The sequence below is a fragment of the Netta rufina genome (genome assembly GCF_964035555.1).
Source record: "Netta rufina genome assembly, chromosome: 2".
In the NCBI taxonomy this organism is placed as follows: Eukaryota; Metazoa; Chordata; class Aves; order Anseriformes; family Anatidae; genus Netta; species Netta rufina.
The window spans coordinates 107,362,468-107,381,370 of NC_140124.1; the positions used below are offsets into that span (position 1 = coordinate 107,362,468).

Genomic DNA, 18,903 nt, shown 5'->3' on the forward strand with positions numbered 1-18,903 from the left:
TGTTGAAGTGTCACAATTCAACTGTAAATGGTGCAGTGGGGCAAGCAGGTAACCTGCTTATTCCTCTTCATTTAGTATAAACAGTTTGTTATCAAGTAGAAAAGCAAGAAATTTGGCAAAATACGGCATTGCTTGTTTGTAGCAGAGATGTGACCATTTTGGCTTGAGGGCACTGGCGTTGTTCCTCTGCACACAGTAGTGGAGTCATCTCCAAGGAGCAGCAAATGTAAAACTACCAAGCTCCGTTATCTATTTCCAGATTTGGGGATTGAAGAATTAACTAAACATTTGTTTGAGATTATGAAGGAGCTGGGTTTTATTTATGCTTCCTGATGCAGGGCTGGAAGCGTGTGACAAGCCTAGAGCTGGTTGCTCAAATGATGTTATAAGGCACAGTAAATGAAGTTAATACAGTACAGCTTCAGTACATTTATGTGGCTGGTTTCTCTCTCGGCTGAAGAATACTTGTTAGGTTGTAACAGCCACATTCTTCAGTTTCCCCATCAATAAAACTGTAGAAGATATTTCTCTGCCTTATGTACCATCAGAACCTCAATACAAATAATGAATTTAACAAAAAAATAGGTTCCTCTACACAATTTACTCCACCATTGCTCCTAATGTTTTTTTGCCGAGTGTTAGACAGCAACCTTTTATTTATTTATTTATTTTGTTATTTTCTGTTGGCTTGCTTACCACTTCTAAAATAGTTTGAGGCCAGCTTTGGGCTCCGCAGTTTTGTTGGCATAGCCCTGTCAGTTTGGATTGTGAAATATTCGTGCAGCCTGGCCAACACTGCTGGGCTGGCAGCGTGGTATGGGTGCAGCTGTATTGACAGAGGAGCATTTTCCTCCACTCCGTTTGTACAGCTCAGAGAGCTGGTGAGGGAAGGACAATGCTCATGCTCACTGAGGGGCTCTGGTGAAACTGCTGTTGTGACGGGATGATGTAGTGCCGAAGGGACGTGGGTCCAAGTGGGTGACCTTTGAGGAATGACAGGCTGTCACGAATATGCTCGGCGTAACATGACCACAAATGGCCACTGCATAGCACAGACAGAAGACAACAATCTCTGTAGTGCTCTGGATTTGTCCTCATTATTTTAATGAAGTTGAGTTTGGAAGAAGCGTTCTGTCTGCTTTTGTTTCAGCCTTCTGTGTTGCTTTTGAAGTAATTAGTGTATTTCCATTCTGCTTAAAGTCATGTGTATGTTACAGATAAAGAAACTGGCTGGCTGACATCAACTAAAATATTTATGCATGTGTGTGTGTTTGAAATTAAGTGGTGAGGTTTTTCCATTAGCTGAGGTGCATGTAGGGAAGCAGACAATGTCTGATGGCCCAAACAATTTTGAATTCTTTGTCATAGTTAATGCATATTAAAGTTGGCATGGGTAGCTTATAAAGAGGACATTTCTGGCTGTGGTTTGTTTGTTTTTTTGTTTAAGATTTTTTTTCAATGTCATATGCAACAGTTAAGAAGTAGAATGACCTGAATTTTTGCTGCCCAATGTGAGAGAGATTATGATGCTTCTGCTAAGAAGTGAGACAGTGAGACATCTTTCCATATAACATGTTAGCAATAATGAAGATGAGTGGAACACCGGAAGACTGCTGTCTTACCTAATTGCATTCCCTGTGAGATACGAGGCTCTCCTTGATTTCAGTAGATGGTATGTTGCATTCCCCTATATATCGGACAGAGAAGGATCCTGGAATCAGTCTACAATGTTACTGAAGCAAGACGTGTCTCCACATTTGGCTTTTCCTCCAGTAGATTGCCCCCAAGCCACAGCTCTGATAATCCATTAGAGGGAATATTTTGTACCATTGCCTGTTACTGCTGTTGCAAACAAAGGAAACTGGTTTATTGAGATATGACCTCAGAATAAATTTGAAGTTGCAATTTCTGAAAGACAGAAGAGGTCTTTTAATTGAAACTTGAAACATGATACGTACTGCCTTACGTTTAACTCCACGACTTTTTATTTTAATGAAAAGCAGATTTGCCCCATTCAGCAAATTCGTATGAAGATCTGATCAATAGGTCTGAAAAATGGCTGAGTTGAAATAAATCATTTCTGGGTTACAAATTTGAGGATTAAACATAAAAAGTGTTATTTTAATGGTTATATTACTTTATTTTTCAAAGGTGATTTTTTTTTCTTCTGTTCATTTCCCACAGAAACGTTCCAGAGGTCAAGTACTATTTGACAAAGTGTGTGAGCATCTGAATCTTTTGGAAAAAGACTACTTTGGGCTAACGTACAGAGACACAGAAAACCAAAAGGTAACCTACAAAATATTTGTTGGCCTTCAGCAACCTGACAGTTGGACATCAGAGCTTCCCCAATGCATCCCCAGACAGTTGCAAACAATCCTGAAGGTGTTTTTGTCTTCCTCATCAAGTTACATATATGTATCTAGAGCTGTTATTTTTTATAACTGATTGTACCTCCTGAGAGCATCCCCTGGGCTTCCTTGGCCTACCTCTCTGTGGGCTATTAATGGCATGAAAGAAGTTAATCATGTACCTGTCTCTCTTTCTAGTATGGTTTATTTCATTACTGCCATAGATGAAAGTCAGATTTACATTTCTGTGTATATTTTTAAGCATATAATATTAAAATATGGCTTATTTAATACAACATTTGGGATCCAGATAGGCAGGAGTTGCTTCACTGCTAAGAAGTTTTGACTTCAAATCTTGACCTGCCTTGTCTTATGCATTATGTTTGATTAGGCTAAAGACATGTCTTCAGAAGAAGTCAGCAGCTATAGTGAATCTATTCTGCATATCTATGGCTCAACTTTAACATTAAGTGAACTGTGTATTAAGATGATTTAAGCTTTGGGTAATAAACACATTTTTATGGACATGTGAAAGAAAGAATAGCAAAGGCTAGCTTAAATGCTGCGTGGGGCATTTTAAGACAAATATTTTGAAAGAATCCAGGAACAAAACTTCTTAGCAAGATATGCCACAGTCCAGCAGAGATCACCAGGTGATATTTTGTGCTTTGTATATCCTCAGAGGTCTTCCCTGATGAAGCTAGAGTTATTACTGCCTCTTTAGCTCTTTATGTCTTGTGAGAACAACTTTATTTTCTAGGCTTCCTTTTTATTTCAGTTATATATGATACAAAAGAAATCAGTGTTCTTTTGTTTTTTGTTTTTTGTTTTTTTTTTTCTCTTCCCCTTTCTTTGCAGACTTTTAAATATGAGGATTTTGTTCCTGTTTCAGAAAGTCACTTAAGCAGACACTTGATCCATGCTAGTCCAAGATAACACTTCAGCGTATACTTAGTTAAGCAGATGTTTAAGTACATTTCCAGATAGCTATGCTTTCCTGTACTGGAAAGAAAAAAATGCATGCATTACTAATGGGTGGCTAAGAAGTACCAAACATTTATAGATTACCAGTTACTTTACAGAGCTAAGCAGCTAAAAAACGACTGACACCATATTTATTGATCAATAACATGCACATTTCTAATGTCAGAGTACTTAGCAATTCACCTCCATCCTCTGCCAGATAACCTCCAGGCAGACAGTAACGTGTCACATTTGAAAACAGAAATCCTGGTGCACCTTTCATAGAGGCACATAGTGTGCTTTTACAGAAAGTTTAGAAATGGTTGGAACTCTTCGGGCTCGTGTTTTGCGCTACTGACTGGATTTGGACAGCTGCAAACTGGTTGTTTTTGTTGGGTGTGGGAGTTTTTGTGTTCTGCCCGTTTGATATTTCTTTAATATTTTTTCTATGATACATCTGTTTTTCTTTCTTTGGACAAAGTGGAACTTTCCTCAGGGAAGTGAACTTTATGTTCTGGGCTGTGTGAGACATTTTAAATATTAATTTGATTCCGTTAGAGGACAAGGCAGAAGGCACAGGGTCTCTCTCTCCCATTATCTCTCCCAGGGGCAGCACTCTTTGAACAGCAAGCTCTCACTGCAGTGGCAGCAATAAGAGACCCCAACCTGCTGCTCACCTCCTCTGGAGGAACTTGGTCTCAGCCTGCAAAGCTCCTTGGTATTAGGGGAAGTAGTAGCACATTACTGTGACAATCCCCCACCTCCTCACCTGCCTTTATGTGCTATCTTCTTGCCTAGCCACCAGCCTCAGATGGCATGGATGGGGGTGGTCTGGGCCACAACTCTGTCCCAGGTCCCCCCATGCTCCATCATGCCCTCATGCTAGCAGGGGGTCACAAACAGTGCAGTGACCTATGGCACGCTTGTGTGTCTGTGACAAAGCTTTTCAACACATGCAGCCCTTCCACAATTCAAGAAAAAAAAATTAAAAAACTAACAAGCTTGTAGAAATTCAATTGGCGTTATACCAGAAGATACACTAGAAAAAAAAAAAAAAAAAAAAGGTTTCTGTGGATTTATTATTATTTTTTGTTTGTTTGTTTGTTAATTTCAACCCTGCCCCCCCACCTTCTGGGAAGGTCAGAAACAATCTGGATTCTGCATCCTAAAAGTCACCATTATCCCTGCTTACTGCTGCTCCAAAGAGGAAGGGGTGGGCGTGCAGGTTTTCTAGCTTTGTCTCATAGCACTGTTTTAGAAATTATGTTGATTGTACTTTCTGATTCAAATTGAAAAAAGGAAACATTTTCTTTTCAGAATTGGTTGGACCCTGCCAAGGAAATCAAAAAGCAGATCCGAAGTAAGTTTGTTATTGTTTGTGTGTTTTTTTTTTCAGGGATTCTGGAAAAAAAAATTCTGGTGTACCTAGACCCCAAAATTTGAAAAAAATCCTTTTTCCCTCCATACTGTTTCATCTGTTTCTGCAGCTGGCACTAGGCATGGCCTTCGTTTCTCCATGAGTGTGGTCTCTTACATATGGAAATCTGCCTCACAGAAGCTTGGTGGGCTACAAAGCCTCTTCTGTCATTGACTCCAGCCTCCACTGTAACAAAGGGACAAGGCTGGTGACCCCAATGTGGTGTCTCAAGCTGGAAGATCCCAGTGGAAGAGATACTACAGCTCTGTAGTATCACTCATTCCACTGTGGTCACGACCCCTCCAAGAGCCATCCATAGGAAAGGTGGGGGTGTCCTGTCGCTGATGGGCAAGAGATCTGCCCCACTAGATGTCCCTGTGGTATGAGTGCTCCACGCACTGGCCCCCTGCTCATGGGGGCTACGAGGCAAGTGGTTTGGGGCCATAGCCCCCTTGTCCCCACCTTTCAGTGTATAAGGCAGCACAGAGCTTGCTTCCCCCTGGTGTGATGAAACCTCATCTTGGAGCTGAAGTTCCAGAGTCATCTTCATCCTGTCTCTGGAACAAGAATTACCCACGTGTTTACCCTATAAAGAGTTCAGGCAGTTACTCAGGCTCGTAACACATGAAATTCCATTACTGAAAACAACTTGACATTTGCAGAGATGCAAAAACATGAAGTTTGACATTAAACGACGTAACCCTAGGGACTATGATATAAGTTATTTCTTTATGTTACTGATATTTATATGAAATCCAGGAACACTAGTTAGTGCTCCACATTGAAATGTTTTAATGATGCAAAGATAGTGCTCTAAAATATCTTTCCTTCCTGCATGTCAAAAGCTTGAACTTTGCTTCTAAAGTGACCATTCAATTTGCAGAGAATCAGTCAATTTTCTGCTTCACGTGAATATTTTAAAAAGCCCCGTTGTTAAATTTAGCTGTCTGCTGCATTAGAAATTCAAAAATGTCTGGAAGGAAAACTGTGTCAGGGCTGCCAGGCTTGAAACTTGACCTGCCTTTTTTTCACCCTCACTTTTTCAAATTGATTAAATGTTTGTGTGTGTTATTTATTTATTTTTTTTTTTTTTTGGCAGGAAAACCTCAGTATTTTTGTCTTTGTACGTTTTGAACCTAGCACCTGTGCTTTTACAAGCAAACACATCTGGTGGTTCACAGTTTTTGGATCAGGTCTCGCAAATGAGTCATTCCCCTCTCCGTAATTCAAAGGGTTACTTGACACTGACTGCAAAGCTTCCTCCGCTTCTCTGAGCAACTGCACCTTTCCACCAGTATTATTTTCATTACGAGTTAAATGATCAGCAATGAAGAACAATGAAAATCTGTGCTCCATTGTGTGCCTTTTTCCAGTCCATGGAGAAGGTGGCTCTGGAGAGAAAGGTGCTGTAGACCTTCTTGAGTCAGGTTATGCTGATTGTCAATGCAAGTAAAGCAGCTCAGCTTCAAACTGCTGATGTGAAATGCATTTAATATGTGCCCAAGCCATGAGTTGGATAGTGAAAGATAGTGACAGCGAGAGAGAACCAGGGCAGAAAAGTCTAGTCCTGGACGTGGAGCTGGGGACAGTTGTATTTGCAGGAGATGACAGTGATAATTTGCTTGCTCTGGAGAATTCACTGTAGAAGTTTGGAACAAGAGAAGTGTGGAAAAGTAGGACTCTTATGCATGATACTTTTCATGAAAGGTAAAAAAAATAAATACATATATCATCCTTTTTACTCAGTGCTGTACTGCACTCAGATATTCTTGATTCCCCTGCAAACAGGAGATTTCATTCCAGTGTCTAAGAAACAAGGTCATTGCTGTGTTTACAGCCTCTGGTTCACACCCCATTAGTTTTAACCCACTATGTTTTATTTTAGCCCCTGTAGTTCAGGAAGAGGGCTTCTTACTTAGTCACCTTAACTGGCCGTGCTCCCAAGGGTTATAAAGTCGGTTTCATTTGTCTTTGTGTGTGCTGGAGGCATGGGCACAGATTTTCAGGCTGTGGTTTTTGAGGCCCCCCAGCCCTCCACTGGGAGGGGCAGCAGTTGGACCGTGCCCCATCCTCACTGCCGGCCAAATCTTCCTTCCACCAGGTTTTATGGTGCAAGGGAGTGGAAAAGGTCTTGGAATAAGGAGCCTGAAAATTTCAGCAAGAGGTGAAACCCTGATGGTAACCATCAAAGACTCATTGTGCATACAGCTGGTTTTCTTGGGTTTTCATGTATGACCATAGCAAATGGGACTTTGGATAGGATGAGATTTCCTTGAAGTCTCTAAGTAAATACTCCCAAACATCCAATCGGGAAAACCTTACAGCATTTCCAGGCAAGCAGATGTTCACTCTGCCCAGAATATAAGCTTCTTATACCACAGAGTGTTCCAGATACACCACCAAGACCCATGTTCATTGGGAATTACCTAGGCATAGGGTACTTCTGGATCGAAGATATGGGAAAACCTTGCTCTGAAGTGTTTATAAGGAGGAATCCTATTTTTCACAGCATTCATGAGCATTTTGTCATTACACAGCCAATATGGGACCTTTCGAAAGATTTATGCCTAGTTAGATTTGTAATTAGATGGCAACACATTTCAGAAAACTGAGATGTCTTTACTTTGGCTTTGGTTTCTTGACTGCAGAAATACTGTACCTTACAGTAGAACTGCATATGAAGAGGTGTATCCTGCAACAAAGGGCTCAGAGAAAGTCCTGTTCACAAGATACCACCATGTTGCTTGTTAGCATATTCTGGTTTGCGGTTTTGTTACTGCTTTTCATTTGCTTTAGAGACATGCACTAGTATAACCTCTCCATTTCTAAATAACAGCATTCATATTTACATTGCTGTATTCAACACTTTCTGGTTTTCAGTCTTTGTATTCTTTCAGGACAACATCTAAAAGTAGCACTCCAAAACGCTTTTCACTAAATATTTGCAGTGATGCAAACCAGTTATCCCAGGGGTGATCTAAATCAACCAAAATTACTAACTGGGAATTTCCTGGTGTTCTGTGCTTAAGGCCTTTTTCTTCAGCCGTGGTGCCTGTGTTTGTCCTTGCAGTTTTGTCGGCACAATGATTTCTGCCTGCTGGCAGCAGGAGCTATGTGCTGAGGCAGCACCCTGAGATGATGCGGCTGAGCTGCCCTGGGCAGTGCCCATCCAGCACATCACCCCAGTCGGCTGCCTGAGTGAACCCTAGCTTGCTGTGTTTCCAGTGCCTGCATTCTGGGTTTTTAGTTTTAATACATGTATAGGCTGTGTTTTCAGATGGTTAATTCCAGTAAACATTTGTGGGTTTTTTTTGTTTTTTTTTTTTGTTTTCAGACTGAATTTTCCTAAATATTAGCAATAAATTGCTACTCCCTTAGAGCCCTTGCTTCAGTGAAAATCTTACTAAATAAGAAAAGAGCTGTAAGATCTGATCTAACAGTGTAATTATGAGACTGGAAAGTAGTATCTTCAGAAAGATATACAGGAAAAAGATTCTATGTCCTGTTCTTATGAATTTCTTCACTGGGGTATTTGTAAGTCTGCTGGTAACTGAACAGCATGAACATCTTCATTTGCACTTACACTGTACTTTCAGTAAACATGTGTTCTCTTCCAGGTGGTGCTTGGCAGTTTGCATTTAATGTGAAATTCTACCCTCCAGACCCTGCCCAGCTATCTGAAGATATTACCAGGTGTTTAAAGCATTAAATACCTTTCTAGAAGGGGCTGAAAAGCTGTTTCTGAGAGTGCTTACGCTCTAATTATCCAAGAAAAGGAATGTTTTGTATTCCCATTGGCTTTCTTTCTCTTACGAGCTTACGGAAAATATGTGATGCTTTGGCAGAAAAGACACTGTGGACAGTGTTTAGTTTTCTGAGCTCAGACAACTTTATTTTTTACAATTTAACCTCAAAATCAAGCTTTTCCAATATGCATATTCTTGAGAGTTGATTCGAATTTTCACAGAGATGCCCAATGCCCATTTTTGTCTGTGGTAACAAGATTTTATTGTCAGCAAAATTATAACTGTGAAGGGAAAGAAAGGGGATGAGAATGAGCATGCATGTCAATTTTATGTGTCACTGGCTAGGTGTGTTGTTGGTGTGCACAGTATGGTGAGTGTGGTGGTAACAAAGTCAATTAGCTCTGCAACCTGCACCTCTGCTGAAGGGAAGGATTGCTCTTTTTTGTGTGTGTAACTGGGTTCAAGACACAGAGGCTATATCTGCAGTTTGGGAGCATTTCCAAATTCCTCCTAACCCACCTGAGTTCTCCATCAGCTCCATGTTAGGGTAAGCCATGTTGGTTGTTACACCAAAAATCGTACCTGACCTCTGAACAAGGGCACACTGTCATCAGGCTTGTAGCAAACCTTGTGGAGGACTCAGGAGCTCTCTCTCACCCTTAAATTCCTGAGGGAACTCTGTGCCTTAACCACGAAGCCAACACGCTTCACTTTATTTCTGGATTCTTCTATCTGGTGATCCCTTGCACTGCTTGTCATTGTGCTTGTAACTGCATGTACCATTTAAGTGTGTTTTTGAGAAAGCTTCACAGTTTGCTAAGGAGACATCTTTTGAACTGCTTGGAGTTCAGCTACCCCTTAGGGAACATTATTTATTCTTAAAGAAAAAAGTTACCAGTTAGCAATATATCTCAGTGATTTATTACAGAAACCGATGGGGTAATTCTCCATCTGGGTCACAAAACAAAATAGCAACCCATTTTATTAAGAAATCTCCATGCAGCTTTTTAAAGATTAATTAAGCATTGCTACCCACAAGTTAGGCAAAGGGTGGTTTTAAGTCTCATTATCCTTGCTAATGCCTGAAAAACCTTGAGTTTGGGAGTTTTCTGCCCATCAGCAGAGGACCCCTGGCTCCTTGCTGCTCTGTTGTTGGCGGGCCCTGTCTGAGTGGTGGTGGTGCTCCCCTGCAGGTACTACCTCTGCTTGCAGCTGAGAGACGACATCGTGTCTGGCAGGCTGCCCTGCTCCTTTGTCACGCTTGCCCTGCTGGGCTCCTACACCGTGCAGTCTGAGCTCGGCGACTACGACCCCGACGAGTATGGCAGTGACTACGTCAGCGAATTTCGCTTTGCGCCAAATCACACTAAGGAGCTGGAAGATAAGGTGATCGAGCTGCACAAGAGCCACAGGTAAGATGGATGGATGGAGGCTGTAGCCTGCCTTCAGGTACATCCTGAAGCATAAGAACACGTTGAAACCTGCTGTTACGTACTTCTGAAGTGACAGTACTTCATAAAAGTACTTTTTGGATGTGACTTCTCTCTGTGTGACTTCAGTTAGAGAAGAGATAACAAAAAATCATGAAAGATAACAGTGCTTTCACCAGAGCTTCAGCTCTAATAGGTACCATGCTATTTAAGGAATACAGCTTCAATTGTGACAGGCTGAAAATGTTTTCCAGGTGCTGGGTTTTAATTCATATTCTGTTTCCTTAATGTTGATGCTAGAATTGGTTGATTTTCCTCAGGGGAATGACACCTGCGGAGGCTGAGATGCATTTTCTGGAGAATGCCAAGAAGTTATCAATGTATGGAGTAGATCTCCATCATGCTAAGGTATGGACTACAGTTCTTCCAGCAGGGAGCCTACAACTGTCATCTTTCTCATCTGGCATAGTACTTGAATATGCATGGACAGCCTGATTTATTCTTTCTAGTTTGGGACAGGCAGATTGGGAATAAATCACCGGTAAACATGAGGAAAGGTGGCTCCTGGGATAATCATAAATATTTCTTGTAACTGTAACATAATTTAGCCTATAGATTCAGAGATGTTGCACATCAACATTTTATGTTAGTTAAACAACCAGATCCATGGGAAAAAAATACTGGATGGACACAGTAATGAAAAAGGATTTTAGAAGCTGTCCAAAGAGTGATCAATTGTCATTTTCATTCAGCTACATTTTTCAATCTAATAAGGCCACGTATGGTATCTTGGCTAAATAAGCAGATCATTTCTAACACTGCAAATAATTCTGAAGCAATTATTTAGCTGTGCTGGAAACCTAACCAGATTGATAGTCATAGGGAGACAGCGTCTGGTCTCTCTTCTGAAGTGTCATTGTTGCAGTTGACTGGAAGGGAAGTAATGCCGCTGGAAGCATTCTCCCATGATGAGGTGGTTTCTCTAATCATCAGCAGGTTAAGATAGAAACAAAAAAATGATCATGCTTATTGTGGCTTGGGAAAGCCACCTGCCAGCTTTCTGTTTGTCTGTGGCTTTCTTTTTTTCTCCATATAAATAATTACTTCATTCTTCACTCTTTTTTTTTTTTTTTTTTTTCACTTTTCAAAGTAAGGTTGAGGGATTTTAACATCTCTGAGGTTAGCAAGCATCCTTGGCAATGAGTACTGAACAAAGACTCCTGAGCTGTGGAGAGTGCTGCATTTTCTGTAAAGGTCAAATTGCTTTGAGCCTGTTTTTATGCTGCAGCAGATCCTTTCAAGAACCGAGATAAATTTGCAGCTTGGATCTTGAAAGGGCATGCAACCGTGTCCCTGGAGCACTTCATAGGATCTGTGCATGTGTGTTACAGAATTCAAGGTAATCTTTTGTGTTCTGTTAATTGCCTCCACTGAAAATGAAAAATATGTGTATGGCTCAATGGGCAGCACTTGACCAGGAGGCATGCCACTGTTTTTCCTGTGAATGGCAGATAGGTACAAAATCTTGAGGCACCTTTGGAACAGAGATAGAAATGGATTGATAAATGTCACTCAGTAGCTTTTTTTTCAACACCCTTTGTCCAACTCAAATAAATCTGCAGAACAGCAACAAAGTGAGTTCTGCTCTAAATATGTTACAAGCTTCATTACCGAAAATCTGACATAGCATGGCTGAGAAATTTAAGATAGGATGTCCTGAGATAACCTTATTTTTTTTTTTTCCTACAAAATATCAGTGTCTAGTTTTACTGTTCTATTCTTCATATTGAAAGACTCAGAGCAAACGAAGTTGTTAGTCAAGCCAATCTCTTTCTAAAGTGATATTCTTAATAGAGAAAGCTGCACTGGTAATGCATTGGGTCTGTCGTAGAGTAAGAAATCAGATGATAATTTTGGAAACCGAGCTAAAAGTAGGAAAACTAGAATCTGCATGAGAAGCAGCAGTTGGTTTTAATTAGGCCTGGTGGTGAGATGGGATAGTATCAGGCTGTGGGACCAGCGTCTCTATGGATGCCTTTTTGAAGTCGTTCAGTGGCAGATGTCTCTGTGTCAACGTCAAGTCATTAAGGCTGTGCAGGTATCCAAGTTATTCAACAGATGCTGGACTTGCCAACTGCTGTTAAAACTAGCTCTCAATTACCTAGCACAGAGCTACAATTAAGAATGTGTTCAGATGGATAGATTTGTCCTTTGGGCTGTCAGCACTCTGACAAAACCTCCCATTCGTATGCAGAGCTATGGGTATGTGCAGTTCAGCATCTTGTGCCTCAGACGACAGAGCAAAGAGCGTTGTGTTCTGTGCAACTGCATGGCTCCTGAAAAACAGCCAAATTCTCCTCGTACTCGGGTTTTGTTTTACGCCAGTAGTATCACATTGAAAAGCAGTTCTGACACCAAAAAAAAAAAAACACAAAAGAAGCCTTGAATGGATTGAGGTCTGCCGCAAAGGTGAAGAGGAAGAAAGGAAACATTTCTCAGGAAAGTTTTAAGAAAATATAACAAAAGAAACAGTCCCTTTCAGCTGCAGCTACGTGCCATATTTGAGCATGTACGTGTTTCAAGCGTTTTCCAGTCAGTGTGATCACAGGCAATGAGACTTCATTTAAAAAAATGTATTCACTGTATTTAAACATTACTTTTTCCTTAGGAAATTGTAAAACTGAAGTCAGCTGAAAAAAATAACTTTCTCTCTTCTGCAGTACCTCACGATGTTATCACGAGAGCCTTATTTAGAAAACAGATATCTTTTGGGGGGTTATACCATCATTGTAGAAGCATACATCCTTTATTGATACATGTTTTTTAACAGTGGAGTGACCTTGTGGCACTAATTCATTGTCGTGTCTCTGACTTTAAAAGCATCCTTTTTTTTTTTTTTTAATTCAAGCTGTGCTATAGGCTCTTCATCTAGCCATGTGTGCCTTTGTGCTCATCTTAAAATATAATTAAACTTTCACTATGTGCCTAGAAGATGTTTGGAAAAATAGCAGAAAATTATTAATTCATTTCATGATTATCATACGATGACATCTCTATAACTGACTTTTACAACATTAAGTTATTTTAAAATAATTACCAGAGGACTCTGTGCTTTAAGGAGGACATTTCTTTTCTCTAGAACTATTAGTACTTAACTAAATGAAAAAAAAAATACAATTTAACAGGCTAGTGGTGATGGTAAACACTGAAGATTGACTTTGAGAAAAAAAATCTGTCTGATTCACAAGGCTTAGTCATGCAGAATGGGTGATGCTGGGACTGGTAAATGTGTATACAGTCCTACTTACTTTCAATCTCGTATTTATCTTAATGATGCTTAAGAAGTATTAAAGTGTTCTGTATTGTTAATATCATTATTTTAATACCACATAAAGTGAAACCCCCTGCTTTTGGAGTCTTTCTAAAAGATGAGATAACTTCCACAACACTCAGGTTCTGATCCTGCCCAACCTTACTATTACTTGCATGAATGCGGTCAATGAGTAGTGTAGCTCTCAGAAATAAGGTCACTGTAGATGACACATTACAGATTTGTAGCTCAGACAGAAGCACAGTAGACAAGAATCTATAGTACTATGGGATTTGAAGAGAGAAGTGTTCAAAAAGTATATTGCTTGCTTTTCTAGGATTCTGAAGGAGTGGAAATCATGTTAGGTGTTTGCGCAAGTGGCCTCTTAATATATCGAGACCGACTCAGAATAAATAGATTTGCCTGGCCAAAGGTTCTGAAAATTTCCTACAAGAGGAACAACTTCTACATCAAAATCCGACCGGGGGAGGTAAGGGCATCCTTCAGTGAATGAACCTTTTCCAAAAACCTGTGTTCTCATTGATTTTTTGATTTGTCATGTCTTACAGCCCTTTAACATTCCTTTTCATTTATATTTTTTAATCTGTGCTGATTTTCTTAGGAAAGAGTAGGTAAATACTTTATTTAAAATACAGGTAAAATCTTTGGTGTTTTTCTGTTTACATCCATGAACTAATGTAACCAGTAAATATGGTTATCTGCATGTAAAAAGCTAATCCATGTTATGAATACTTTGGGCATTTAAATAATGTATTGCATATCCATGGAGTGCTCATTATCCACCAACATGTTGTATATTAAATTAGTGTCTATTCATCTTACACAGTAAGATGCGAACAGGACATACCAAATTTGAAAGCATATCAGACTAGTAAATATGGGGTCTAAATATGGGGTCCCCCAGCATTTTTGGTAGCTACATGCATCAGCCCTTCCAGGCCCATAGGAGCTCATGTTCTAACACGTAAGAAGGTGTTGTGAAATCTCGTACAGTGAGTGCCCTCTCGTGGCTCAGCCGCATGCATAGCAAATACAGCGCTGGTAACGTGTGTCTGTCTACCTCATGTGGCAAGCATACACTAACACAGAAATAAGATGATAAATCTTAGCAAAAATCCCAGGAAGAGTTCAAGATCATCATAAACAAAAGGGTCTCCATTTGAACTTCTGACATAGTAATCGGACTGTGATGGATTAAAAATCCATATATATCCATTTTAGAGGTTGTAGCTATATAGGAGGACAGAAATCACCTGGTTGAGGACTGCATTTCTCCCTTTGAGGATTGCATTTCTCCCTTAATGTAATATGGCAGTTGGGAGTCCTGAGCCAATGTCTCTAGTACTGGCTTCATAACTGACCTGGGAAATCTATTGGCGCCACCACCAGCATCAGGGCTTGAGCAGTTGTAGTGCTATAAACCAAAATCCACAAACCTACATCTTCTGCCTCACAGCAGACACGGTCTTATTCACCAACTTTGCAGTCTTGAATTTAATTTAAAAGACAAAAAAAAATCGAATAGCCACTGATGTTCCCAATATCTGTACTCAAGCTCTCCACCACTGATTTCCTACTGAGCTCTGCTGGTCTTGGTATGTAGCTTCTTGTGACCAGGTCATAGTTACTTCTGCAAAATGATTAATGCAGTCCATTTGAAATCACATTTGATGATAATGTGATTCACCATCTCATGTGTTGCTTCTATCATCTTTATTGTTTTGCTGTTTCCTGCCATGTTTCTCTCTGTCAGTTCCCCATAGAGATCCAGGCTTCCTTACAAGTGCCCTTCTGCCTACCTTTCCCCAATCACAGCAACACTATTTCACCTACTCAGCTATCTGCATGTAGCCATCAACATGTTACAGCAGTTGTAGCTGTCACAGCTTTTGCATCTGGAATATAAATCTGCAGCACAACCCAAAGAGGTCACTTAGTGTCCCCAGCCAACTCTTTCAATTACCTGTTCCTTTTCTCATCCTTCCCAGGAGCTAAATTAGCTAAAAATACTGTGATTTACTAACTCTAGTTCTTTCACTGTAATTCTCCTTAATATAGGGCTGTGTGAGACCAGACCAGTCCCAGGAGACTATTGCTCCCTTCCAGGCTATTATCAGGCTTCCCACTGTTCTTTAAACTGGTGAATTTGAAACATTACGGTTAAAGCACTTAAATGTTTTTGTTAGCTTTTTTTTTTTCTTCCCCTCAGAACTCTCCCAAGTCTTAACTGATCTCTGTTACTATAGTGCATAAAACATCACTGTCAGCATCAAAAACCTCTTCCTCATTATCTAAGTTTTCACCAAAAAAAGCAATCCCCAAAAGCTGCCTTTGTTTACTACTCACAGTTTCCTTCCCAGACAGTAGTCTGGAGTATGTGTATATACAGTTATATACATGAGACTGCAAAGAGATGATATAGACAGAGGAAATGAAGATGAACCTGTGTACCTGAAGATGAACCTGTGTACCTGTGCATACTATCTAAATCTTAACAGTGTGACCAGCAGGGCTAGGGAGGTGATCGTCCCCCTGTACTCAGCTCTGGTGAGGCCGCACCTCGAGTACTGTGTTCAGTTTTGGGCCCCTCGCTACAAGAAGGACATGGAGGTGCTTGAGCGGGTGCAGAGAAGGGCGACGAAGCTGGTGAGGGGCCTGGAGAACAAGTCCTACGAGGAGCGGCTGAGGGAGCTGGGCTTGTTCAGCCTGGAGAAGAGGAGGCTCAGGGGTGACCTTATCGCTCTTTTTAGGTACCTCAAGGGAGGCTGTAGCGAGGTGGGGGTTGGCCTGTTCTCCCACGTGCCTGGTGACAGGACGAGGGGGAATGGGCTTAAGTTGAGCCAGGGGAGTTTTAGGTTAGATGTTAGGAAAAACTTCTTCACTGAAAGGGTTGTGAGGCACTGGAACAGGCTGCCCAGGGAAGTGGTGGAGTCACCATCCCTGGAAGTCTTCAAAAGACGTTTAGATGTAGAGCTTAGGGATATGGTTTAGTGGAGGGCTGTTAGTGTTAGGTCAGAGGTTGGACTTGATGACCTTGAGGTCTCTTCCAACCTAGAAAATTCTGTGATTCTGTGATTCTGTAAATATAGATGCACCACATCAAATGTGTACTTTTTCTTTTTTCCCACCTAGTTTGAGCAGTTTGAAAGCACTATTGGGTTTAAGCTGCCAAACCATCGCGCCGCAAAGCGCTTATGGAAAGTGTGTGTTGAGCACCATACATTTTTCAGGTATGTCAATTTCTTTTCCTAAAGGTGTGCCATAAAATGCAACAAAAAAGAACAATCTTGTTAGCAGAGACAAAACCCTTCAAAGCAAATTGTCATTTTGATCAAGAGGTGCCTCTGAGCAGACAAGAAAAGATGATTATTGCTCCTTACAAATGTGAAATGTTTCACCCATTTTTTTTCATAGTATTTCAGTTAGATACTGAATGTTTAAAATCACCATATGATTCTAATTAATTGTTTTGCTTTATCTGTGCCATGATGTTGTCGGTCACTACACTTAAAAAGCCATGGGACTCTTCTACACTTGTATAGGTAGAACAACTCGTATGTAAAGTTACTGGGACATATGTGTTAAAATATATATATGTATGTGTATACTGGGATATATGTGTTTAAAAAGAAAAAAAAAAAAGAGAGATTTTGACTTAATTACATATGAAGATACAAACAGTAAGTAGTGGTGTAATATTTAGTCATGTAGAATAAGCAATTCATGGTTGTAATTTTTATATTACTGAGGAATTTTGCAACTATGCATAAGCAGCTATGCTTTTGTCATCTATGATGACTTGAGAAAAGTTTGGGATAGTAGAATAAATGCAGTAACTAGTTTGTGCTAAGATAGTCAGCAAAGAGATTTTTAGCAATGAGAACCCAAAATGGGAAGCTTTTCAATGGCATGAGAGAGTGTCCAGTGTTTCCCTCTCAAGATTTTTGGGAGGACTGAAGAATTTCTCTCCTTTCTTAAAACTGTTGGTTCAAGTTGTCTGTAGATTCATATGAAATGCTATTTTAGTATCACAAGATCTAAAAAGAAATTGTGCATTTCTGGGTGTTTCTGATTTTTCATGGAAAATCAATTTTTAAAGCATAAACTCCATAGCAGGAGCATGGAGCAAACTTCAGCAAATGCTGTAGCCAAAATACAGAGTGTGGGAAGGCTCTGACCTGAAAAATGTTTGCATCCCTATGAATGAATATTTCCCTGTGGTCTTAGCACTTTAGCTAAATGATGTTGTAATGTTGTATGTGAGGCATTATTTGATCTCTTTCTTAACACGGACCTGTGAGACATAGGTCCCAATGGGTAATGATGTGAAGCAGTGGTCTTCTCCCCTCTGCAGAAGCAGTAGACTGATCTGTGGAGGAAGTGGAGTAATTCCTGTATGTCTTGGTGTGTTTTAGGCTCCTGCTACCTGAAGCACCTCCAAAGAAGTTCCTGACGCTGGGCTCCAAGTTTCGCTACAGTGGCAGGACGCAGGCTCAGACAAGAAGAGCCAGTGCGCTCATAGACCGGCCCGCGCCTTACTTTGAGCGGTCTTCTAGTAAACGTTATACTATGTCCCGCAGCTTAGATGGGGGTAAGGTCCTCTTAACTGACTTTTTCAGAAGTTAAAGTCACCGTGGTCACTGCTTTAAATTAGATGTAAACCTCTTGTAATCTCATATCCCTTGAGCTTCTGCTGAGAGGAGAATGTGAGTACTTGCACGTTTGCTGCGTACCGGGGATGGAGGCTGTGTCAGTACAGCTGGCTCTTTTGCTCCTAATGACCTGTGCAGCATACAGCTTGTGTGGGAAGTGAGGCAGTACTTACACTTGTCTGCATAGCTGGACTTCGAAATTAGGTTCATGAGGCCTTGCAATGGGAATGTTCACCCAGGCAGTAGAGGGTAAAGCAGCAGGAAAATGTCTCAGATGAAACAGGATAGGCGTCAAGTAGCCCTACAAAGCTTGCTAGCTTTCCACAACACATCTTCTGTGTTGTCATGGAGCCTTTTTATAAATGACTGCCTGCAGTGGTTTTCAGGAGCCATGTCCCACTTGGGGAGCCAAGGAGACCCAAAGAGATGAGCAGGAAAGCAAGTCCTTGCCCCATGACTGCTGCTCCCTTCCAGGAGGGAGAAAGCAGATAAAGACCAGACTGAGGGGCATCAGGAAGGTGGCCCACCGGTTGCCATGAGCAGGATACAGATAAATAATGTCCTGAATTTACTGCTTCTGCAGTTACAAAATGTTTGCCTGGAGGATGTTATTGGGAGCATACTCTTCATGGGCCTTATTCCTTGGCCTCACCCCTACAGATCCCTTCCCAGCCTGGGAGAAGTTCAAGGTACTCAAATCTGTCAGACTGGGCTTGCCCTCCAGAGCAAGTCTGGCTTCAGTGACTTTACATGAATAATTGTTTGGGTTTTGTTTAATTTAGTTGGTTTTTGTTTTTTGTTTTTTGTTTTTTTCCCCTATACTGGTTTTTTGTCCAAGTATATGTTAAAACTCATAAATGAGTTATTTCCCTCCAGAGAGTAATAACTCCTGCTTGTTAACTAGTACCTCACTCTGAAGAGTCCTAGTGGGCTATGTATGTACATCACTTTTGAGGGTGTAAGATGGAAAGTAACGTGCAGGTTAACAGTAGGTCCTCTCTCTTTCTCTGTGG

At 40.8% G+C, this 18,903-nt stretch overlaps 1 protein-coding gene across 1 annotated transcript in view; it reads left to right on the top strand.

The window, feature by feature from the left end:
- Window positions 1–18,903, top strand: part of EPB41L3 (erythrocyte membrane protein band 4.1 like 3) — a 64,283-nt gene that overhangs the window by 21,697 nt on the left and 23,683 nt on the right. The window contains exons 3-10 of the mRNA XM_084283214.1: window positions 2,185–2,289; window positions 4,632–4,674; window positions 8,349–8,424; window positions 9,671–9,889; window positions 10,228–10,315; window positions 13,555–13,707; window positions 16,371–16,468; window positions 17,654–17,829. Of these exons, the coding sequence (XP_084139340.1) occupies window positions 2,185–2,289; window positions 4,632–4,674; window positions 8,349–8,424; window positions 9,671–9,889; window positions 10,228–10,315; window positions 13,555–13,707; window positions 16,371–16,468; window positions 17,654–17,829 (958 nt within the window). The remainder of the gene's footprint in view (window positions 1–2,184; window positions 2,290–4,631; window positions 4,675–8,348; window positions 8,425–9,670; window positions 9,890–10,227; window positions 10,316–13,554; window positions 13,708–16,370; window positions 16,469–17,653; window positions 17,830–18,903) is intronic.